This window comes from Ctenopharyngodon idella, chromosome 16 (genome assembly GCF_019924925.1).
Source record: "Ctenopharyngodon idella isolate HZGC_01 chromosome 16, HZGC01, whole genome shotgun sequence".
Lineage (NCBI taxonomy): Eukaryota > Metazoa > Chordata > Actinopteri > Cypriniformes > Xenocyprididae > Ctenopharyngodon > Ctenopharyngodon idella.
In genome coordinates, this window is record NC_067235.1 from 33311416 (window position 1) to 33337500 (window position 26085).

The window sequence follows — 26085 nt, forward strand, 5'->3', positions numbered from 1 at the left end:
TATCGACCAACATCCCTACAACAGACTGGGATGTTTGACCAAGGAGGGGTTTAGAGAGACAGATTCCTTTATTGAACTGTTTCAGACACTGTGAGAAAAGAGCTGATGCTGCAATGTGTTTTTGCAAGTGTTTTTTGACCTTGGATGCATGTAAACCTGTCGTAGGAGACTCCAAAACAAAATCAGGAACCTTTAAAACAGCATAATAGAGGCACTTTAAAATAACAGTTCACCCAAAATTAAAAACCTTTGGTAATTTACGCACCCTTGTCATTCCAAACCTGTTATTTCTTCAATGGAACACGAAATTAGAACTGAAAAATCTTCATGACCACAATAGTGGTTATAATAGCTCAGGCAGCAAGCTCCAAAAAGGACAAAAACACCATAAAAACTTCATATTCCAAGTCTAAAAAAGTTGTATTTACAGGAACCTTTAAATGCATCACATCAAATCATCGGTTTGCACGTCTCTTGCCATCTGAGCTCTGGTTAATGAGTGAATAATGACTTGGACCATGAGGAAAATAACAGGAAATGAGTTAAATTGGTTTATATAAATATGACACAAAAAGTTCAGCCACTTTCAAGCAAGTAAACTAAGAGCAAAGTGGCTATTTGTAACATTTGTGGATTGCAAATAGGCCTTCTTAAGACGGTCCATCATGGACCCGATGATTAGGTTAAGTTAACAGAATAAAACTCTTAACACACAGTAACAGACGTTTTTTCAGTCCTGAGATGTCCAGCATTTAGCTACAAAGCAAACTCGATAGCTTTGTGAATATTTTCTCATTTGCTTCTTAGATTAGGTGATGCTTTCCGAACTTCCGAGATAAGAAGCTAATAATCCCAGACGGAGCTCATTTTCTTGCATCAGAGCTTTCTTTTAGAGGGACTCGTACGAGCAGGTGCTTTTGTTCCGATTTTAACACTAAATTTAACTGGAACCGCTAATGACATTTCATCACGGCTTCATTCATCCCGTAACGACCTTCTGAAACACCACAAAGCGGCAGATTTTCTCTGGGAGAATTTTAAATTAAACGAGGCACTGAACAAACAACTAATACTTCAAGAAAAAGCACGAAGACAAAATTGAAAGCAACAAAGCTGGAAAATTAGCAAAAGGAAAATGTCTGGGGTGTTTTATAAGGCAGAGAAAACTAAAACTGTATTCCACTGTTTAGTCCGGAGTTAGTCAGAATGAATAAATAGCTGCTTTCAGGATCGTAGGGTCCTGGTGTCGGCACTAATAAAAACTTCTTGACCTCTGACCTCCACTGCGGCAAGTCTGGCTTCACTGTATCAGACAAGAAGAGCATTCAGTCACTGAGAGAGACTCTCGACTCAGTCAGCACAGACGGCGCACAAGCCAGCATATGTCATTCGGCCCACTTCAGTCCCATGTCATTCTCTGAAGGCCTTTTGTCATCTGGAAAGGCCAGAATCTCTTTCCCGGAATGTCTGGAGCTCATTGTGCCGGAGCCACTGAGAACATGTCAATGCCGTGATGCTCCAGCTGTGCTCGAAGAAGGCTGTTCTCGCTCTTGAGCTCCTCCAACTGAAACCAACAACAGAGATGGTGATTATTAAATCTGAAGATGTAAAGGCAATTGTTTTGTATGATACTTATGTTTACATTTATGCATTTGTCAGACACTTTTAACCAAAGTGACGTACATTGAATCGAAGTTATACTTTTATTTTTCAATTCATGCATTCCCAGGCTGAACCCATGACCTCGGCGTTGCTAGTGCCATGCTCTACTACAGTTTGAGCTACAGGAAGAAAAATAAAATAAAATAAAATAAAATAGAATAAAAAATAAATAAAATAGAATATAATAAAACAAAATAAAGTAAAATAGAATTAAATAGAATAGAATAAATTAGATCATAATAAAACAATAAAATAGAATAGAATCAAATAAAATAGAATCAAATAGAATAGAATAAAACAAAACAAAATAAAGTAAAATAAAATACAATAAAATAAAGTAGAATAGAATAGAATAGAACAGAATAAAATAGAACAGGATAATAAAGAGTAAAATAAAATAGAATAAAATAAATAAATAAAATCAAATAGAATAAAATAAAACAAAACAAAATAAAGTAAAATAAAATAGAATAGAATAAATTAGAATAAAATAAAACAGAACAAAATAAAATAGAATAAAACAAAATTGAATGGAATAAAATAGAATAAAAATAAATAAATAATTAAATAGAATAGAATAAAATAGAATAGAATAAAATAAACAAAACAAAGTAAAATAACGAAATAAAATAGAATAAAATAAAGTAGAATAGAATAGAACAGAATAAAATAAAATAGAATAAATTAAAATAGAATAAAACAGAATAAAATAAAATAGAATAAAATAAAATAAAACAAAACAAAGTAAAATAAAACAGAATAAAACAAAAGAACAGAATAAAATAAAATAGAATAAATAAATAAAATTAAATAGAATAGAACAAAAAGTAAAAATAAAATAAGATATTACGAATAGAATAGAATAAAACAGAATAGAATAAAATAGAATAGAATAAAATATAAAGTAAAATAAAATAGAAAATAAAAAAATAGAATAAAACAGAAAAAGAACAAAATAAAATAGAATAAAATAAATAAATTAAATTAAATAGAATAGAATAAAATAAGATAAAACAAAACAAAGTAAAAATAAAATATTACGTCCTTGTTTAATTTGACTAATTTAATTTTTCTGGTGCTGTTTAGCATGTACAGCCCAGTAATGGGTTAATTTATGTGATTTGGCTAATTAGTGACCTATGTGGCTTTCCAATGAAGGGCAGACTGAAAATGAAATTGTGTGTGAGTGTGTGTGGTTCAGTTGTTACGTTACATTATGGCAATATCCGAAATCCTCGTGGGGACATTTTTTGGTCCCCATAAGGAAAACAGCTTACAGGGGTATAGAATAGGTAACGTAATTCCAGACAAGGTCAATGACAAATCGCAACTCAGCTCGCTACAGATGATGTTAAAGGCTTGGTGCTCAGCGGTGTACCTGCTGTCTGAGCAGCTCATTGTCCATCTGCACTCTCTCTGCTCCTCTCAAACTCTCCTGCAGCCTCTGGTTATGCTGCTTCAGCTCTCCAATGTAATCACACGCCTTTGACAGGATCCCACCTTTACTCTGGAGGAACAAAAAAACATGCACTGCACTTTAGACAGATGCAGTTTCAAGGCATCTATTGTGAATAACAGGTCAATAATAAGGTCAGATTTTTATTAAGGTGAAAAATGCATCATGCAGCTCACCGCTCCAGTCTTGGTACCATCTATGCCACAGTCTGGGATGATTTTCGACAGCGTCACAATCCAGTTGTTGATTTTGTCTCGCCGCCGCCTTTCAACTGCACATCAACAGCAAGAAGAGATCAGAGGCAAAATCTGGGCCATATCAACTAAAGTTGCAATACTTGTTCAGTCTATCAACCCTCTACTGACATCTACAGGCAGATATACTGAACATCAGAGCCTGCTGAGATTCGTTCTTTGGGATGGGAACAGTATTAGTTACCTTGTTGCTTTGATTTACAGTGTAAAGACTCATATTAGATTAAGAGAATTCACTGACCTTCATTATGTTGTGCTCTTCTCCTCTCATCTCTAGGGGTGCGCGGACTGTCCATTTTCCTACAGTAATAATGGAACAAAAAAATTAACATCTGCAATCTTATCTTTCCAAAACATAACATATTAAAAACTAAAATAAAATTACAAACAAAAAAACTAAACCACTAAATATACACATACATAAGCTACATAAGATACACTATATTGCCAGAAGTATTGGGACACCCCTCCAAATCATTGAATTCAGGTGTTCCAATCACTTCCATGGCCACAGGTGTATAAAATCAAGCACCTAGGCATGCAGACTGCTTCTACAAACATTTGTGAAAGAATGGGTCGCTCTCAGGAGCTCAGTGAGCTCAAGCGTGGTACCGTGATAGGTTGCCACCTGTGCAATAAGTCCATTCGTGAAATTTACTCACTACTAAATATTCCACAGTCAACTGTTAGTGGTATCATAACAAAGTGGAAGCAATTGGGAACAACAGCAAGTCAGCCACGACGTGGTAGGCCACGTAAAATCACAGAGCGGGGTCAGCGCATGCTGAGGCGCACAGTGTGCAGAAGTCGCCAACTTTCTGCAGTCAATAGCTACAGACCTCCAAACTTCATGTGGCCTTCAGGTTAGCTCAAGATCAGTGCGTAGAGAGCTTCATGGAATGGGTTTCCATGGCCGAGCAGCTGCATCCAAGCCTTACATCACCAAGTGCAATGCAAAGCGTCGGATGTAGTGGTGTAAAGCACGCCGCCACTGGACTCTAGAGCAGTGGAGACGCTTCTCTGTCTGGCAATCTGATGGACGAGTCTGGGTTTGGTGGTTGCCAGGAGAATGGTACTTGCCTGACTGCATTGTGCCAAGTGTAAAGTTTGGTGGAGGGGGGATTATGGTGTGGGGTTGTTTTTCAGGGGTTGGGCTTGGACCCTTAGTTCCAGTGAAAGGAACTCTTAATGCTTCAGCATACCAAGACATTTTGGACAATTTCATGCTCCCAACTTTGTGGGAACAGTTTGGGGATGGCCCAACATGACTGCGCACCAGTGCACAAAGCAAGGTCCATAAAGACATGGATGAGTGAGTTTGGTGTGGAGGAACTTGACTGGCCTGCACAGAGTCCTGACCTCAACACCTTTGGGATGAATTAGAGCGGAGACTGTGAGCCAGGCCTTCACACCAACATCACTGCCTGACCTCACAAATGCGCTTCTAGAAGAATGGTCAAAAATTCCCATAAACACACTCCTAAACCTTGTGGAAAGCCTTCCCAGAAGAGTTGAGGCTGTTAGAGCTGCAAAGGGTGGGCCAACTCCATATTAAACCCTACAGATTAAGAATGGGATGTCAGTAAAGTTCATGTGAACGTAAAGGCAGGCGTCCCAAAACTTTTGGCAATATAGTGTATATAAACACATACATGAATAAAAATCACAAATAAAGAATAAACACAAAATAAATAAAACAAAATGCAAAATAAAACTAACACAAAATAAAACAAAATGCAAAATAAAACAAACAAAATAAACACAAAATAAACCAAACACAAAATAAAACAAACACAAAATAAACAAAAAACAAACACAAGATAAAACAAAATGCAAAATAAAACAAACACATAAAACAAAGACAAAATAAACCAAATAAAACAAACACTAAATAAACACAAAATAAAATAAAAAACAAACACAACAAACACAAAATAAAACAAACACAAAATAAAAACACAAAAAACACAAAATAAAACAAACAAAATAAATACAAAATAAAACAAACACAAAATAAACACTAAATAAAACGAACAAACACAAAATAAACAAAACCATCACAAAACAAACACAAAATAAAACAAAATGCAAAACAAAAATTAAATTAAATTAAATTAAATTAAATTAAAGTCCCCGTGAAACGGAAGTTGCAAACAACTTTTCTCCAGTGTTGTGACGTATTTCCAAGTGAAACAGAATATTGAATAGAGGGCAGGGTTTTACTTCAGTGCTCCTCCTCTCCATCTCTCGCTCATAGCAGACTAACAGTTGAAGGGGAATGGTTTAGGTGTTTTCAACCGAAGCTGTCAAACTGATGTCATCAGAGAAGGAACGCCATTCCAGACCGGAAGTAACTTTTCAGATTTTGATTAAAGATTACCACGACAAACAATTTTTTTCTGTGTATTAACTGGCACGGATTAATTGTTAACCACAAAACTAGTAATATGCGCTAACAAAGTAAATAGGGTCAATTTTGATTTCATGCCGACATTAAATAAACAAGCACATTTCTGCCATTTGAGACTTGGCTGCATAAATGATTTAGTAAAGTTAAATTTTTTTTAATAAAAAATACTTTAAGAAATAATCATAATATAATGATAATAAGATCAATTTACTGCTTTGGGAAATAACAATAGTAATAAACAAAATTAATTTAACAAAAGTACAATCTTTTAATGTTTAAAAGCTAAAGATAGTCTGGTCAATGCATGTTTTTTTTACTTACATTACTTGCACAAAATTTAAATTACCGCTCAGTATTGTTTAAAGTAAGTGATAATTTCATTTCAGCAATGTTGTGTGGATCTCATTTGCTTTTATTTGCACTTTATTATGTACGTATTCACATTAAACCCACAATCAGCCGCCCTACACTCATGATATCGGTATCGGCAAAAATACCGGTCAACCACTAGTGAGTATGTCCAGGGCCGGACGGGCCCAGTGTGAGTTACAGGAAGCGGGGCCTGTTCACATTCACCGTGGAGCCCGTAAAACACAGATGCACCGCCCTAAGGACGGCCCGGAGTATGACAAGCCTAGTCCCAGCTTTGTAAGGTTACAGCTAGTATTAGTGTGGACTGGAAGATATCTCCGTAAGGTCTCTCTGTCCTTCGCGTGTGATCTCAGGGGAGTCTCGGCATCAGCTGTGTTCATTAGGTTATAAATTGCGGTGCTGCAAACAGCTGCCGTCTGCGACGAGGCCCGACTTTAGCCTAATGACACAACTGTTCTCCGCGTGGAATCTTCCCTCAGGTACGCTTTAATTAAGTCACGACTCCGCAGCGTCGCGTCTGTCACACCGCAGAAGGGAGAATACGCAACACGGGGTAAGGTAAAGCATCTCACAAAACGGCATGAAGGAAGCGAGATGTTTTCAACAAAAAGTGAAGAACTGAAGATGCTTTTATTTACTCTACAGGAAGTCTATTTCTCTGTCTCTTTATATAAAAGCACTATATACAGAGGAAGTGACTTCAGTATACAAATGCACAGAAGGCCGTACCATAACAGTGGTCAACTTAAAGAGTTAGTTCACCCAAAAATGAAAATTATCCCATTTACTCGCCCTCAAGCCATCCTAGTTGCCATCCTATATGACTATCTTCTCTCAGACGAACACAATCGGAGATATATTAAAAAATATCCTGGCTCTTCCAAGCTTTATAATGGGAGTGAATGGGGGGCGAGATTTTGAAGCCCAAAAAAGCGCATGCATCCATCATAAAAGTAATCCATACGGCTCCAGGGGATAATAAAGTTGGATATTTTTCTAACAAAAATCCATCGCTTCGCTTCAGAAGGCCTTTATTAACCCCCTGGAGCTGTATGGATTACTTTTATGATGGATGCATGCGCTTTTTTGGACTTCAAAATCTCACGTCCCTTTACTACCATTATAAAGCTTGGAAGAGCCAGGATATTTTTTTAATATAACTCTGATTGTGTTTGGCTGAAAGAAGAAAGTCATATACACCTAGGATGGCTTGAGGGAATCTCGGCCCCCATTCACTGCCACTATAAAGCCTGTTAAAGCTCCGCCCTCTTCTGGAAAGGGGGCGGGAGCAGCAGGTCATTTGCATTTAAAGGGACACACACAAAAACGGCGTGTTTTTGCTCACACCCAAATAGGGGCAAATTTGACAAGCTATAATAAATGATCTGTGGGGTATTTTGAGCTGAAACTTCACAGACACATTCTGGGGATACCAGAGACTTATATTACATCTTGTGAAAGGTGTCTCCTTTAAGAACAACCCATTTTTTTCACAAAAGTTCAATAATCAAGAGTTTTCTCCATATAGTGAATTTGTGTTTAATTTTACTCAACAAAGTCAATATTTACTCACATTAGGTGTTAATTTTGCGACACAGAAATGACTCTCTATACCTTTAAGAGACAGTTTTATTTTGGCTTAAGGGGATGTAAAAGTTCTTCTCACCAGTTAAAAGCTTCATGCTGCTGTGTGTCGAGTTCATCTCTGAAGAAAAGGGGCAAATTTATTTCAGACATTTCAAAAAACGCTTTGATTACGTAATGAATGACATTTCAGCTTTAAGTTAGATGGAAAATGACAGAAACAGCTTGACTGGATGGTTACCATCTTTGCTGAAAATGAAATCTGACTGATATTAACAAGAACAAACAAATCTCTCAAGAAATAGCATACAACCTGCAATTTATGCAGTATTTATACTGTGAATATAATATGAAAATTGTTTGCATGGAAGATCTAAATAACATACTACATTTTCCAAAATCTGGGGTGTACAACAGAGCAAACCATCATTTTTGACAATATTTGACCACGCTTTGAAAACATTTTTAAACACAGTTTAAAAGCACACAGCTAAAACTAAAATGAATTTATTAGTAAAAATACTAAAATAGTATAGGAACAACACTGGTGTGATCAGTATTTCATTCTGCATGCAACCCACACTCTCTAACTACACTGGCTTTTTTCCCCAGGAACTAATAATAAGGGATTTGTAATTCTAATGGAAGAAAGAAAGATTAGGACTCTTGTGAAATTCATTATGCTGCAGATTTCATGTGAATTGCAAAAGCTGTGTGTGTCCAAAAGAAGGAAATAATCAAACAAGAAAGACTGAAACAAACACCTCTGGCACGCGATTCTTCAGCAGGATATTTCTACTGAGCCTATTTTGCAGGATGAGGATGTTGCAACCGCACACATGCGTGAGCATCACCCGTTTTCACAACACTTCTGCTTCTGCAGTGTAAAAACAGCACCTTCAGAAGGAAGCACAACAAACCACGCTCTTCCATGAATTATGACTGAATTTGAGCACATGATCCTGTCAAAAACCAGAATCGTGACAAACAGCCCTGTTTTCGTATGGATTTGCCATTGCGCTAGCAGGATCCCAAGGTTAAATGGAGAGCAAGGCACAAGGAGCATGCAAAGGTGCAATCACTCCCTGGGTAAATCCCATCCCAAATTAAAACACACACCCCTGACACATTATTATTCTACCTATAAAATGTGCCTCATTCAATACTAATGAACGTTATGGGTTTAAAACAAGTTACAATTTAATGGACAACACCTGTCTTATGCTGTCAGAAGGCTTTAAATGCAATTTGAGATTTCTGTAGACTGAGGGACGATCTTCTGTGGTAAATTGACACTAAGATACAGAGCTTAAAAGCATAACACCTGTTTTGTGCCACTCTTTTGTACTTACACAGTGTATGTTTGTGTGCGTGGAGCTATGGTCCGCTGAGAGGCAGAATGCAGAGCATCTGAAGGAGTCATCATCACGTAGAATTGACCTAAACGAGAGAGACGGCAGATGTTGTACTGCTTCACAAACTAAATTCAAATCACAATTACTGCCACTGAGAGAACTCATGTTTATCCTGATAAGAGATTTATTATATGATTATGTAGTAGAGTATGTAGTTCACAATTGACGGGCAGAATGACTACAATATTATTTATATACATGATGAATACTTATATATATATATATATATATATATATATATTGCTGTCAAACGATTAATCGCGGTTAACTTTGTGTTTACGTAATATATGTGGGTGTACTGTGTATATTTATTATGTATATATAAATACACCCACATGCATGTATATATTTAAGAAAAATGTATTATATATATATATATATATATATATATATGATAATGATAAAAATTATTATTATTATTAATATGTACAATTTCAGTCAAAAGTTTGTAATAATAACATTATTATAATAATTTATTATTGGAATAATGAACTCTCTTTCTCATCAAGGTTACATTTATTTGATCAAAACAGTACAAGCAGTAAAACAATATGATTGTGAAACATTACAATTTAAAAGAACTGTTTCTTTTTTTAACATATTTTAAAATGTAATTTATTCCTGTGATCAAAACTGAATTTACTCCAGTCTCCAGTGTCACATGATCCTTCAAAAATCTTTCAAATTTGCTGCTCAAGAAACATTTCTGATTGTTATCAGTGTTGAAAACAGCATACACATCATTAAAAAGTGTGGGGTAAGAAAAAGAAATCAATATTTTTATTCAACAAGGACACATAAAATTGATCAAAAGTCACAGTGAAAACATTTATAATGTTACAAAATATTCTTTTAAATAAATGCTGTTCATTGAACTTTCTTTTAATCAAAGAATCCTGATTTTTTTTTACTAAAAATTGGTTGTATATGAAATAACTAGCATGCAGCTATTTTGAGATAATAAATCAAATTGATAAATTAATTATTTTCCAGATAAAATAATGAGTTGAAGCTCTTTGCATGTGTAATTAAATCAGATTAAAGATCAAATTATTAAGTATAATTATTATTAATTATTAAATTATTATTAATATTTAAGTCTGACATCATCACATTAATATATTTCGGACTCTTGAGGAGCAGACAGCAGCTCTGTCACTGTGAAATGCATTATAGCACATCTTACTTTGAAAATAAACTAATCAACTACATTACTTGGGAGAAGAATAGTTCATTCAGATAATTAATAGTTAGAACCATTACTCCACTTTGCATTGCTTTAATAACTTCCTCTAACTGAAGTGAAATGACTGTAACGAACTGTTGCTCAATGTACTGAAGCGTGTTGCATGTGATTCTATATGCGGGTGTGACGGCAGATCTTAAAGTGTCCGTACCTGCCGTTTGTGTGAATGCGTGGTCAGCTGATGTCTGCATGGACACGGCCGTGGCTGTTCCCTCGCTCACAGATGATGCTGGGAAATACACACATCGTGCCTCCTCTCTGTCATCTTCTCCAGCAGGACTGCCTCCATCACTGAAAGAGTTTTGAATTACTCTCTGGGAGAAAACAGGCGTTAAAACATTTTACAATGTATAAACCTTAACATCTGGCTATTTAGTTATAGCTTAGACTGTGTAGTATTCATCTTCTGCTCTGACATGTTGTCATGTTCTGCTGTGCGTTGAATGAGACTCATGTTGAACCTCATGACATAATGAAGTACGAGCTGGAGACAGATGTGTTGATTCCATACCAGCTGGGATCCAGTGAGGTTGGCTGCGGAAACCACATTAACCGTCCCTCTGACTTCACCTCTACCCTCCCGTCGCTGATCTGAGACAGGAATCACTCGGTATGTCACCTGAGGAGGACAGAGACAGAGGCTGCGTCTGAAATTGAATACTTCCCTACTATATAGTAGGCGAAAAACAGTATGTGACAAAATAATGAGTTCACAGTATTCATAAAAGAGAAGGCAAAAAGTACCCGGATGACCCACTACTTCTGTGCATATGATGGACAGTTTAGTATTTTAGTTTAGTAGAGGATTTGTGAATGGCAGTGAAGCTGACGCTGGTAGGTCACATGATAATGACATGATAATTATGAATTACATTCATTATATATAGAACATACTTTTTTAGGTATGTTCTAGATAAGAAGCACTTATTCAAAATAAGTACTTACTCAAGAGAATATGCAATTTCGGACATATTAGGGTTGATTAAAATACACATTTTTTACAAACCCGATTCCAAAAAAGTTGGGACACTGTACAAATTGTGAATAAAAAAGGAATGCAATGATGTGAAAGTTTCAAATTTCAATATTTTATTCAGAATACAACATAGATGACATATCAAATGTTTAAAGTGAGAAAATGTATTATTTTAAGGGAAAAATAAGTTGATTTTAAATTTCATGGCATCAACACATCTCAAAAAAGGGACAAGGCCATGTTTACCACTGTGTGGCATCCCCTCTTCTTTTTATAACAGTCTGCAAATGTCTGGGGACTGAGGAGACAAGTTGCTCAAGTTTAGGAATAGGAATGTTGTCCCATTCTTGTCTAATACAGGCTTCTAGTTGCTCAACTGTCTTAGGTCTTCTTTGTCGCATCTTCCTCTTTATGATGCGCCAAATGTTTTCTATGGGTGAAAGATCTGGACTGCAGGCTGGCCATTTCAGTACCCGGATCCTTCTTCTACGCAGCCATGATGTTGTAATTGATGCAGTATGTGGTCTGGCATTGTCATGTTGGAAAATGCAAGGTCTTCCCTGAAAGAGACGACGTCTGGATGGGAGCATATGTTGTTCTAGAACTTGGAGATACCTTTCAGCATTGATGGTGCCTTTCCAGATGTGTAAGCTGCCCATGCCACACGCACTCATGCAACCCCATACCATCAGAGATGCAGGCTTCTGAACTGAGCGCTGATAACAACTTGGGTTGTCCTTGTCCTCTTTAGTCCGGATGACATGGCGTCCCAGTTTTCCAAAAAGAATTTCAAATTTTGATTCGTTTGACCACAGAACAGTTTTCCACTTTGCCACAGTCCATTTTAAATGACCCTTGGCCCAGAGAAAACGCCTGCGCTTCTGGATCATGTTTAGATATGGCTTCTTTTTTGACCTATAGAGTTTTAGCCGGCAACGGCGAATGGCACGGTGGATTGTTTTCACCGACAATGTTTTCTGGAAGTATTCCTGAGCCCATGTTGTGATTTCCATTACAGTAGCATTCCTGTATGTGATGCAGTGCCGTCTAAGGGCCCGAAGATCTCGGGCATCCAGTATATTCAAACTCTTTGCAATTTTTCTCTGAGAAACTCCTTTCTGATATTGCTCCACTATTTTTCGCCGCAGCATTGGGGGAATTGGTGATCCTCTGCCCATCTTGACTTCTGAGAGACACTGCCACTCTGAGAGGTTCTTTTTATACCCAATCATGTTGCCAATTGACCTAATAAGTTGCAAATTGGTCCTCCAGCTGTTCCTTATATGTACATTTAACTTTTCCGGCCTCTTATTGCTACCTGTCCCAACTTTTTTGGAATGTGTAGCTCTCATGAAATCCAAAATGAGCCAATATTTGGCATGACATTTCAAAATGTCTCACTTTCAACATTTGATATGTTATCTATATTCTATTGTGAATAAAATATACGTTTATGAGATTTGTAAATTATTGCATTCCTTTTTTATTCACAATTTGTACAGTGTCCCAACTTTTTTGGAATCGGGTTTGTAGATTATTTGTGATTTTCATGTGAACGATCCAATATTGATTATTAATATTCTTAATTTAGCACTCTTTCCATGACTTTTGACAAGTCAAGTCACCTTTATTTATACAAAAAGCTGCTTGAAACCACCTGCAATGTAAAAATCCCTATTTTAATAAAGTGATAGAAGGAAACAGCAGCTCTAGAAGAAAATAGTGTCATTGTCCAGCTTAAGTAAATTCAGTATTGATTCATTTCCATTGTAAAAATCATTAGATATTAATTTAGTTCATTTATCTACATCAGAAGCTCTGGTGAAAACAGTCATGACATCGTCCATCTCAGTTCATCAAGCGTGCCACATGAGTCCTGAGAAGGGAATCCAAAGCGTCTCGATCGCCCCCAGGTGGCCAGAAGCAGTATAGGTCATAAACCCCGCCCTCTAAACAATCTAATTACATGTCAAATATTTTTTTTCCCAAAAATGTTTTCTGTCATTTTAGGCAGTTTTTTATCACGCTGATGTTAGTTTAAGTGTTCATTTTTTATTAAGTTTGGTTTTTTATAGTTTGACACTATAAAAATGCGGGTTTTGCCGTTATGATTGACAGCTGAGATTGACAGCTTCTCTGAGGGAAGTAGTCACTGAAGCACCAACTGACTTTTTTCTGGATTTTTGGGAGGAGATTGGAGCTTTAACTTTAATCTCAACATTTCCAGAACTGTTTATTTTGTATATTAACCGATTCTGCGGGAGTGTGAGCGGGACCTTGATATCGCGGCTCCACTTCATGCTGTGAAGATGCGGCGGCTTTGACACTATCAATAATGTATTTAAAATGAATTGGATCAAGCACTGTCTTCGTGAAAATAACTTTCCATGGTTCTTTATTCCCAATCTAATTTTCAAAGAATGTGGTGGTCTTAATTTTCTACTTGCCTGTGATTTTAAATGCACTAAACTCCCAGTTGTCTAATTTTCACAAACAAGCTTTGAATGCCTGGAAATTATTCTACAAACATAATTTCTCTCCCAATTCCTGTGTAATTTGGAATAATCAATATATATTATTCAAAAACAAAACCATTTTTTGGAATGATTGGTTTAACAAAGGGTTAATTTTTGTTACAGACTTGATAAATCAGTCAGGTGACTTATATAATTATAATGACTTTGTTAATTATCTTGGGACAAATGTATCTCTTAAAGAATATTTAAAACTCATTCATTGTATCTCATTGAAACTACTCTATCTTATAAAAAACGAAAAGATGTATAATCCTGTAATTGGTTGGACTGTTGAGGGCCTTTCCATTAGGGATAAAAAATTTAATAATATGTATATCAGAAGAATATTAACCAAAGAAAAAAGTGTTTCACCTAAGGCAATGGTGAAGTGGAAACCGGATTATCACTCCCTTGTTTTTCAGAATTTGTGGTCAGATAAAAATAAATTCCTAATCCCTAATAAAGTCAAAGAAACTCAGATACTGATAATAAGTATAATAAACAGATACTATCCATGTAACAATTTTATTAGTAAATTTAAAGAAGGGTTTTCGCCATTATGTAGTTTTTGTAAAGAAGAAACAGAAACAATTGTACACTTATTCTTCAAATTATTTTGGTCCAAAGTTTCTGTTTCTTTTTGACTTGTTTTACAAGTTTGTCACTATAACTGATGTAATGGTCTTGTTTATGGATTGTGATACTGGTTTATTGGAAATGGATAATATAATTAAACTTCTTATTCTATTAGGGAAATATCATATACATAAAGCAAAATATATATCTACTGTACCAAATGGTAGACTATTTTCCACTGATTTTAAGATTTTTTATGACTCTCTAACATCAATACAGAACAATCGAAAAGCTGTTAAGACATCTAAGCTGTTGAAAAGGATACTTAATGTAATAGAAACATGACTGATTTGTGATATAAGATATAGAATTTCAAATGTCTTTGTATTCCCCTACTGTTGTTTCAATAAAAAAAAAAATAAAAAAAAGAAGATGCGGCGGCCATCTTTTTTTAAAAAAGTCTACGGTTCCCATACAATGGTGTCAATGCAGGCAGATTAGTAATATTGTTGAATATTTTGTTCTATTTCCAGATGTTTTTTAGGTTTTCCATGACTGTAGGAACCCTGTAAACTGTAAAGAACAAGCATCTAAACAACAAACACTAAAACTAATAGCTTGAACAGCACAGTTTTCCATTGAAACTGTAAAATATACCGTAAAAACAATGCATTCTGGGTAATATTTATCATTTTTAGATAGGCTACTTTCTCAAAAATGACAAATATTACCCAGAATGCATTGTTTTACGGTATATTTTACAGTTTCAATGGAAAACTGTGCTGTTCAAGCTATTTTTTAGAGTGAATGTGGCCATGATACTTCAGCTGATATTGTACTGCAAGATGTGATGTGATTAAGTCACAACATCCCCACATCCAAAACAAAAGTTTTAATAATTTTGCAATGTGATTTTTTGTTAGTACACTTTATTTTAAGGTGACTGAGTTACATTGTACTTACTATAGAGTTAGGGTTAGGGTTTGGTTTAGGGTTAGTTACTTGTAATTATGCATAATTTACAGTTATTACTATAGTAAGTATAACATGTGACCTTAAAATAGAGTTAACTTATTATTTTTTTTTTTTTTAGTTTTAGTAATTTTAGAACTGCAACTTAATTTATTTCAATTAGTTGCAATGGCAACATTCTATTTTTTTTTTTTTTTTACGTTTAAGAAATATTTTTTTTAAAATAACCATCACATTCAGCCCCTAATATAAGGAACAAATGATACTTTAGCTGATATTGTACCACAAGATATGACGTGTTTAAGGTATCACAACATCTCGACATCCAAAACAAGAGAGTCTGCTGCTTTTTGTCGACGCAAAATGTAGAGAAAATGGCATGATTAACTATAAAGTGTTCATGGAAAAGTTTCCAACGTCTCCTGGCTGAATTCTCCATTCGTCCATTTAATAATCATCCCTCCAGTCCACGCAGAGAGCTGTGCATGATCTAATTTAAAGGTCTAGAACGACACAGTTGTTCACTGAAAGAATACGCATTTGTAAATGCCCCTTAACAGCACCCCCCCCCTCGACATCTGTCATGTGACCCACCTCCTGACTGACATGTGACACAGGCCCAGTGCCAATCCCGGTGAGAGATTAGAATCACATGACTGCCAGTGCAAACAGGAGAAACTCAAGAAAACAAATAAAGCTATTTTCAATGGCCATTTAAGTACATTTTATCCTAAATTCTCATTGCCGTAATGCACTTTTCTTTTGTTATTCCCATTATTCTCAATGGTTGTTCTCATTATATTACAGAAAAAATAAATATTTATATTAATATTAAATATTAATAGATTATTTTTAATATTTTTAATGTTGTTTAATCAGCATAAATTAAATACTACCATGATGTATAACTACATTTTAATAATATCCTTTTTTTTTATATATATCTTTTTGTGCATTAAAGCGATTTAAAATACTTAATCAAATACAGTACTAAAATTTCATTTTCAAAAATACAATTTTGGGGCATTTTGGGGTAAAACCACACAGATACTTGGCTGAGTTTATGAGGTTCCCGTTAAAAGAGAAAACGATCATCCAGAGAAATGAACTATCAGACAGACAAACAGACAGATTTGACACCGGTTGAATCTTCCCCTCAAACAGCTTGACTTTAATAACGTATTTATCTATGATGGCACTGAAAGGACACTCACCTGTCCTCCAGTATTTTCTGTGTGAAACTGATAGTGAATGTTGCCATCCACACGAGCTAAAGGATGAGGAACCACACCTGCAATAACAGATATCATGTCAGCTACCCAGATATAAAGCAAATATCTTGGGAATTAAGTAGAACATCAGGAAAAGAGAGAACCGTAGCGAATGAAGCATGCATAATGGAACAAATGTCTTGATCAGTTACAAAAAGCATCATGTGATGAACACGGCTTACCTTCAGCTATTTGTACAACCTTCTTTTCTTGATTTTTGTGACTGCAGATAAACTTCTTATTCCTGTGACGCATTAAAGTGCAATACGACCATAGAAAGCCCTTATTACACTCATCAGCTTTTTTACAATCACATAGTTTAACTTCTCAAAAGATGTTGGTCTCTATAGAATACAAAACAATTCTGAGGACCAGTATCCCCAGTTGCAGAAGATGCATCCACAACCAGACTGCATTATTAAAATATATTTTCTTCAGTCATTGTCTACACAAACTCACAGTGCTTTCCTGCACATTTCTCGTCAGTCTCTGTGAGAATCTGCTGGCAGTGTAATGCATTACCTGTCTGAAGAGAGTGAGTTGAGCTGCAGCTGATCCATCAGTGCTCTGACTCTCTCACAGATGATCACGGGAACAAACACTCCAGTCATGTGAGATTCTTCTTCTTCTTTTGTGGGGCTTAATGGGAGCATTACTGCCACCAACTGGAGTGTGTAAATAAAATATTATATTTAAATATTATAATATTTATAAATTGTGTGTATGTGTGTATATATACACTGCTGTTCAAAATTATCTGCTCACCAAGGCTGCATTTGTTTGATAAAAACAGTAAAATTGTGAAATATTATTACAATTTAAAATAACTGTTTTCTATGTGAATATATTGTAAAATGTAATTTATTCCTGTGATCAAAGCTGAATTTTCAGCATCATTACTCCAGTCTTCAGTGTCACATGATCCTTCAGAAATCATTCTAATATGCTGATTTGATGCTCAAGAAACATTTCTGATTATTATAAATGTTAAAAACAGTCTTTTTCAGGATTCTTTGATGAATAGAAAGTTCAAAAGAACAGCATTTATCTGAAATAGAAAGCTTTTGTAACAATGTCAATGTACTGTCACTTTTGATCAATTTAATGCATTCTTGCTGAATAAAAGTATTCATTTCTTTCCCAAAAAAATTCTTACTGACCCCAAACTTTTGAACGGTAGTGTATATTGTTACAAAAGCTTTCTATTTCAGATAAATGCTGTTATCGATCTAAAATTTTAAACAGTAGTGTCCAGCAGTATATATATATATATATATATATATATACACCCTGGACCACAAAACTAGTCATAAGTCGCACAGGGTATATTTGTAGCAATAGCCAACAATACATTGTATGGGTCAAAATTATCGATTTTTCTTTTATGCCAAAAATCATTAGGATATTAAGTAAAGATCACGTTCCATGAAGATATTTTGTAAATTTCCTACCGTAAATATATCAAAAATTTATTTTTGTAAGTGGATATGCATTGCTAAGGACTTCATCTGGACAAATTTAAAGGCGATTTTCTCAATATTTAGATTTTTTTTGCACCCTCAGATTCCAGATTTTAAAATAGTTGTATCTCGGCCAATATTGTCCTATCCTAACAAACCATACATCAATGGAAAGATTATTTATTCAGCTTTCAGATGATGTATAAATCTCAATTTGACCCTTATGACTAGTTTTGTGGTCCAGGGTCACACACACACACACACACACACACACACACACACACATATATATATATATATATATATATATATGTGTGTGTGTGTGTGTGTGTGTGTGTATATGTGGAGTAGCTTTAAGAAATCTACATTTGTGTTAATTAAACTTACCTATAATCAAAATATTATTACACACACACAAAAAGAAGTGCACTGTGTTTACTTTTGATTGTGACCAGCAGATGACCTTAGCGAGCGCTTCAGTGAATCTTTTTGCCAATATATTCAATTTCTAAGTCTTAGAAAGCTCCGTTTCTCTCACCACTTATTGTTATAATGTCGTTTAATATTGAGTGAGGTCTAGATAATCTACCAGTCCTGCGTTTAGTTACAACGGTCACACAACCTTTAACCTACTTACATAGGAACCAATTTTAAGTCAGTTTCAGTCAGAGCGCATAAGAACACTCAGCGTTACTGATTGGCCACAGCTCAGCTTTTGATTGACAGCTCCCTGATCTGAACAGTTCTATTGGCTAACAGAATAGGCGTACGCTAAACCCCGCCTCAAATGGTGTCACACCAACACCGCTCCGGCTAGACTCTTGTGCTGAAGTTCACTCATGCTCTCGGTGATCCGTCGAGCAGAGCAAGATCCACGATGAGCGCCCGGGTTCTGGTCGGAGTTAAACGGGTCATTGACTATGCTGTCAAGGTATACATCAGATAATCGTTCAACCAATTGCTTTTAATTATGAATAAACACGGTGTTGTCCTACTTTGGACAGTTTATGGCATGGAAAAGAGCTGCCTGCAGGCCAGCTGTTCTGTTGAATGAGGATAGTTTAGTAAACTGGGTTGTTTGATGAAGGTCAGTGTTAATAATATTGTTATTTTAATTAATATCTAATGAAACTCCTTACAGTTATGGCCGTGGGATCAGAATAACGAGCTATAATCTACTGCAATCACCTGTCCAGCTGTAGTTTTATAAACATGCACATTTTGTGTAGCATTATAGTACATCTGGGGCCAGTTGCATAAATATAGCCATTTTGCTTTCTTAAGAACTAGTATGAGTCAAGAGGTCAACTCTTCGATATCAAATTAGACCAAACTATGTTTTTATAAGTTATGAACAGTCTTAAAGAAAAACATTTGATGTCTAACTTGTAAGACTATTCTTAGCAGTTTATGCAACTGGCCCCTGAAAATGTCAACAATGGAATATGTGATTTTTTTTTTAATATGACATTGCAGGGGGAAAAAAAAGGTGTTTTCACATTTAATTGGCTTTTATATTAAAGTTTATATCATTAATACCTCTTGGCAAAACATGTGGGTCACCATCAAAGGGTTAGTTCACCCAAAAATGAAAATAATGTAATTTATTACTCACCCTCATGCCGTTCCACACCCGTAAGACCTTCGTTCATCTTCTGAACACAAATTAAGATATTTTTGTTGAAATCCGATGGCTCTGTGAGGCCTCCATAGCCAGCAATGACATTTCCTCTCTCAAGATCCATTAATGTACTAAAAACATATTTAAATCAGTTCATGTGAGTACAGTGGTTCAATATTAATATTATAAAGCGACGAGAATATTTTGGTGCGCCAAAAAAACAAAATAACAACTTGTATAGTGATGGCTGATTTCAAAACACTGCTTCATGAAGCTTCGGAGCGTTATGAATCTTTTGTGTCGAATCAGCGGTTCAGAGCGCCAAAGTCACGTGATTTCAGCAGTTTGGCGGTTTGACACGCGATCCGAATCATGATTCGACACAAAAGATTCATAACGCTCCGAAGCTTCATGAAGCAGTGTTTTGAAATCGGCCATCACTATATAAGTCGTTATTTTGTTTTTTTGGTGCACCAAAAATATTCTCGTCGCTTTATAATATTAATATTGAACCACTGTACTCACATGAACTGGTTTAAATATGTTTTTAGTACATTAATGGATCTTGAGCGAGGAAATGTCATTGCTGGCTATGCAGGGCCTCACTGAGTCATCGGGATTTCAACAAAAATATCTTAATTTGCGTTTCCGAAGATTAACGAAGGTTTTACGGGTGTGGAACTGCATGAGGGTGAGTAATAAATGACATTATTTTCATTTTCAAAAATAAAAATTCTGTCATCATTTACTCATCTTAGGAACACAAATGAAGATCTTTTTGATGAAATCTGAGAGCTTTCTGTCCCTCCATTGACAGCTACTCAACTACCACTTTGATGCTCCAAAAAGTTGATAAAGGGATCGTAAAAACTAATCCATATGAATTGAATGGTTTAGTCCAAACTTTCTGAAGAGACTTGATCACTTTATATGGTGAACAGATGGAATTTAGGCTTTTATTCACATATAAACATTCATCAACTCAACAACATAAACGGAAGCTCAAGCGTGCGTACTTGACATCTGAGAGAACCAATGAGATTCATTCTCATGTTACACATAACGTTTGATTATACACCCAGTGTGCAAAACTGTTTGATCTTCCATTTCCAGTGTGAATGAAACTGATGTAATATTATCAGCTGCGAACATCTATATTTTTGACTCATTATTTGATCAAACTGCCTTTTGTGTAAATTAATATGTAAATGAAGAGCCAATATTACAAAAATATATGTATATAATATACTAAGTTGCAGTTAAAGTGTTTTAAAGCATCTGTGGTTTTCTATAAGAATTAATTGTGTTGCATTTTGCCATCTAAAAGTGAACAAACGTGATCTGAATACTGATTTTCCCATTTAGTCTGTAATCTTTGGTCTTGTGACCTTCTGTTTTGGCCATTATCATCAAGTAATCAGATAACAAATGAGTTTTCTATGTTGTAATTTATTGATTGTCAGATCATATTGATCAGGCTTGTTATTAATACACTGTCAAATGTCCCAAATCTGTGTCATTATGATCTTTTCAAATCCGTTTCCAATGAGCTGGAGCTGGATGTTCAATGTTAATGAGCTTGTGTTCGATGTAATTTGAGATCATGAAACCTCTGCTATGATCCAGTAAACTTTATATAGGGATATTGATCCGGAAGTATGTGGCCTCAATACTGCTAATATCAGCTGCTTGGCTTACAGACCGATCAGTCTGTGTTGTCAGCATGCCGTGGATTATGAAACAGCCTCTGTGGTTTCAAAATCTGTCTGTGTCCTTCATGCCACCCTTGTCATAGTATGTGCACGGGTCATCTGAGGTCAAACATGTCGCCTCTTACTGTGAATGTTTTGGACAACCTCCAGTTCAGCCTTGTGAAAGTCACCGTCTTGATCCAGCAATGTTGCTATGAATGACAATGAGTTGACCTAGATAAAAGTTCAGTGTAGAATGAAAAGTCGTATGATGTCTTTGTGTTTTTTTGTTCACATTCTTCTTTAAGATTACACCACTGTCTCTTTATCTCTGCCCACCTCAGATCCGAGTCAGGCCGGACCACACAGGAGTGGTTACAGACGGGGTCAAGCATTCGATGAACCCCTTCTGTGAGATTGCGGTGGAGGAGGCCGTCAGACTCAAGGAGAAGAAGCTTGTTAAGGAGATTGTGGCCGTCAGCTGTGGTCCTCAGCAAGTTCAGGTAAGAAATACACTTGGTCATATATATATATATATATATATATATATATATATATATATATATATATATATATATCAGTAAACTGTAATTTATTCCTGTGATCAAAGCTGAATTCCAGTCTTGAGTGTCACATGATCCTTCAAAAATCATTAGAACCTTTATTAATAACTGTGCACCAATAATAATTGAGCAGCAAATCAGCATATTACAATGATTTCTGAAGGATCATGTGACACTGAAGACTGGTGTAATATTAACTTTGCAACATTACTGTTTTTACTGTAGTTTGATAAAGGCAGCCTAGGTAAACATAAGAGACTTCTTTCAAAAACATTTTTTAAAAAAATGATACCGACCCCAAACTTTTGAACAATAGTGCATATATATTAGTTTAATTATAACTATTTATTATAAATCATTTGATAAATAATCTCCAACTTGACCTTTGTGATGTAATGAAAGAACAACTAAAAATGTCTTTATGTTCCTTTACTACACAAGGAGAGAATATTACTTCACAGTTATTAATTTCTGGGTGCGTTACATAAATATCCATATTGCAGGAGACGATCCGGACCGCTCTGGCCATGGGTGCGGACCGCGGCATACATGTGGAGGTGTCTGGAAAGGACTACGACACGCTTGGTCCGCTGCAGGTCTCCAAGATTATGGCTGCTCTCGCTAAGAAAGAAGAAGCGGATCTGATTATTCTCGGTAAACAGGTAGCTGACGGTTAATTATTGTACAGTATTAACAAATTACTGAACATTCATCAGTTGATTTCATGATATTGTGGTAATGTTCCTCTTTTAGGCCATAGATGATGACTGCAATCAAACTGGACAGATGACGGCAGCCCTGTTGGACTGGCCGCAGGTTTGTTCCCATCTGTGTATTTAGTAATGTTTGATTTGGATTGACTATGGATTTGAATCAGGTGGTGATCTTTGCATGGGCAGTGTTCTTCTGAAAATGTAAAAATTGAGTCTAAATTGATGTTGGCTCTGCCTGTTATGTCACATTTTGTCTAAACTGAGAGTGACCAATAATTCCCCACACTTATTATATCATTTTCTAGGGAACTTTTGCATCTGAGTTGACCTTAGAAGGAGACATGCTGAAGGTGGTGAGAGAAATTGATGGTGGATTGGAGACCATTAAGATCAAAATGCCAGCTGTGGTGACCGCTGACCTCCGTCTCAACACTCCCAGATACGCCACGCTGCCCAACATCATGGTACAGTAATGCAACACTGCACTTCACTGCACACCCATAGGGATTAAAGTACATTTTTTGCACTAGTGGCAATGCCGAGATCATGGGTTCAGTTTCCAGGGAATGCATGAACTAATCTAATGCATACCTTGAATGCAATTTAAGTTGCTTTGGATAATATGTAATTAATTTTTTTATTTTAAATAAAACAACATCTTGTTATAACGAGATATGTCATTAAAATGGCATGTTTTCTTGTAATAACGAGATATTATGTTAAATGACATCTTTTCTCATAATAACAAAATGTTTTGTTAAAACGACACCTTTTCTCTTAATAACGAGATATGTCGTTAAAATGGCATGTTTTCTCGTAATAAAGAGATGTCATTAAAACGTTTTTTTTTTCTCATAATAACGAGATATGTTGTTAAAACGACACCTTTTCTCGTAATAACGAGATATGTTGTTAAAACGGCATGTTTTCTCGTAATAAAGAGATGTTATGTCATTAAAACATTTTTTCTCGTTATAACATCTTTTCTCGTAATAAAGAGAATGTTAAATGACATCTTTTCTTGTAATGTTTTGTTAAAATGACACCTTTTCTCTTAATAACGAGATGTCGTTAAAACGGAATGTTTTCTCGTAATAGAGATATTATGTAGTTAAAACAACATCTTTTCTTATTATAACATCTTTTCTCGTAATAATGAGATATTATGTAGTTAAAACGACATCTTTTCTCGCAATAACGAAATGTTGTTAAAACTACACCTTTTCTCGTAATAACGAGATATTATGTCGCTAATATATACAGTATGTTTTCTCTTAATAAGGAGATGTTATGTCATTAAAACAACATCTTTTCGTTATAACAACATCTTTTCTCGTAATAACGAAATGTTGTTAAAGCGACACCTTTTCTCGTAATAACGAGATTATGTTGTTAAAACGACATCTTTTCTCGTAATAACGAAATGTTGTTAAAGCGACACCTTTTCTCGTAATAACGAGATATGTTGTTAAAACGACATCTTTTCTCGTAATAACGAAATGTTGTTAAAGCGACACCTTTTCTCGTAATAACGAAATGTTGTTAAAACGACACCTTTTCTCATAATAACGAGATATGTTGCTAAAACAGCATGTTTTCTCATAATAAAGAGTTATGTCATTAAAACGACATCTTTTCTCATTATAACAACACCTTTTCTTGTAATAACGATATATTATGTTGCTAAAACGGCATGTTTTCTCATAATAAAGAGTTATGTCATTAAAACGACATATTTTCTCGTAATAACAAGATATTGTTAAAACGACATCTTTTCTCGTAATAACGAAATGTTGTTAAAACGACACCTTTTCTTGTAATAACAAGATATGTCATTAAAACGACATCTTTTCTCATTATAACATCTTTTCTCGTAATAATGAGATATTATGTTGTTAAAACGACACCTTTTCTTGTAATAACGAGATGTCGTTATAATGACATCTTTTTCTCATTAAAACATTTTCTTGTAATAACGGTATGTCATTAAAACAACATATTTTGTACGTGACTTGTAAGAAATATGCCTTTATCTGTTCTATAATAGAGAATTTAGCCTATATAGCATATATCACAATTCCACGCTCAAAAAGCAGAAGCAAATATAGCATAAAATACCTTTCGATGCCTGTATCAATGGCAGTGCCCATAGCACTCACATGCACCGGGTCAGACTCCCCCCAGATAAATCTATAGATCTAATTGTCTAATGAAGATTATCAAATCACAGGTTCCCTCAGGATTTTTAGATGGAAAAGTACTTATCAATGTGAAATTCTGTGGTTAACATTAAATAGACGAGACATCAATTTTCAAACCCCTTTAAAAGTCAAGCTTACATAGCACTGCAGCCCAATATCAGTAATTTTCTTAAAAGAAACCTTGACCAACATAAGTGGAAATCAGGGAAGAAAACATCCCGTAAACGTGTACCATATGGCATGTATTAGTTTCATTTTTTTGTTCCTCTGTAGAAAGCGAAGAAAAAGAAGATTTCAAATGTGAAGCCTGCAGACCTGGGAGTGGATGTAACCTCACGGTTGGAGGTGCTCAAGGTGGACGAACCTCCTCAGAGACAAGCTGGAGTGAAAGTGGAGACGGTCGAGGATCTGGTGGGAAAACTCAAAGAGGCTGGAAGAATATAGAGGAAGTAGATGCAGGAGGGGCAGAGCAGACTAACACTGACGGTGAGAATATAATATGATATTAAATGGTGCACTCAGTCCCTGTTTCCACCTGGTATTAAGATTATTTTAGTCAATCAGATCACAAGTTGAGGATAAATACAGGTGTTTCTCCTGCTCTCTCTCCCATACAAACGCGCACACACATACAGTCGAAAGTTCACACACACAGAAACTTGTCAAAACTACACAACATTTCTGAGTGTCGTAGTAGCTGTTTTTGAAGGAGCAGGTTGCCTCCTTTTTGGTGGCCACATAGTGACAAAAACAAAAAAACAATAATAAAAATGTCATATAGTTTGAATTCTTATGAATAGGTCATTCATATTGTGTTTTGTCTTTTTTTTTTGTTTTCTGTAGGTCTTTCATAACTGGTGATGGAGAAAACTTTGAGGCCAGTAAAGTCTGCATTGGTCCTGTCACAGATCCAGACCAGACCTCTGTAGTTTATATAGTATCTGTGTTTTTGACTCTTATGTTCGTGTGGATGCTGAGAGACACTGATCATCAGCGCCCATCTGTCCCAGCGAGGGATCACCAGTTCTTCCGTGCATTTTAAGAAAGAGTACATCAAAATATAGGGAACACTTTTGAATGCTTTAATATGCCATTATGTTTGTTTTATTCATATGTTCACTCAAAT

At 35.5% G+C, this 26085-nt stretch overlaps 2 protein-coding genes across 4 annotated transcripts in view; one reads left to right on the plus strand and one right to left on the minus strand.

Annotated features, from left to right (window-relative positions):
- Positions 1 to 401: 401 nt before the first annotated feature.
- LOC127496963 (upstream stimulatory factor 2) lies at positions 402 to 18772 on the minus strand. Of its 3 annotated transcripts, XM_051864998.1 has the most exons (12): positions 18558 to 18772; positions 17233 to 17375; positions 16893 to 16954; positions 16654 to 16730; positions 10911 to 11018; positions 10551 to 10713; positions 9091 to 9178; positions 7821 to 7859; positions 3614 to 3672; positions 3295 to 3389; positions 3041 to 3169; positions 402 to 1564 (listed from the first exon to the last, which is right to left on the minus strand). In XM_051864998.1, the coding sequence occupies exons 2-12, from the start codon at positions 17361 to 17363 to the stop codon at positions 1475 to 1477; spliced, it is 1041 nt and encodes a 346-aa protein (XP_051720958.1). In that variant the 5' UTR covers positions 17364 to 17375; positions 18558 to 18772; the 3' UTR covers positions 402 to 1474. The 3 variants fall into 3 exon arrangements, with proteins under 3 accessions (XP_051720958.1, XP_051720959.1, XP_051720961.1); XM_051864999.1 differs by lacking the exon at positions 7821 to 7859; XM_051865001.1 differs by lacking the exon at positions 18558 to 18772 and having other exon boundaries at positions 16893 to 17054; positions 17233 to 17343.
- Positions 18773 to 18940: 168 nt separating this feature from the next.
- etfb (electron transfer flavoprotein subunit beta) overlaps positions 18941 to 26085 on the plus strand; it is a 7383-nt gene continuing 238 nt past the window's right edge. Inside the window, exons 1-7 of the mRNA XM_051866113.1 lie at positions 18941 to 19101; positions 21827 to 21985; positions 22549 to 22707; positions 22799 to 22861; positions 23064 to 23222; positions 25233 to 25445; positions 25803 to 26085. The exon at positions 25803 to 26085 is cut by the window's right edge and continues 238 nt beyond it. Of these exons, the coding sequence (XP_051722073.1) occupies positions 19048 to 19101; positions 21827 to 21985; positions 22549 to 22707; positions 22799 to 22861; positions 23064 to 23222; positions 25233 to 25403 (765 nt within the window). The 5' untranslated portion in view covers positions 18941 to 19047 and the 3' untranslated portion in view covers positions 25404 to 25445; positions 25803 to 26085. The remainder of the gene's footprint in view (positions 19102 to 21826; positions 21986 to 22548; positions 22708 to 22798; positions 22862 to 23063; positions 23223 to 25232; positions 25446 to 25802) is intronic.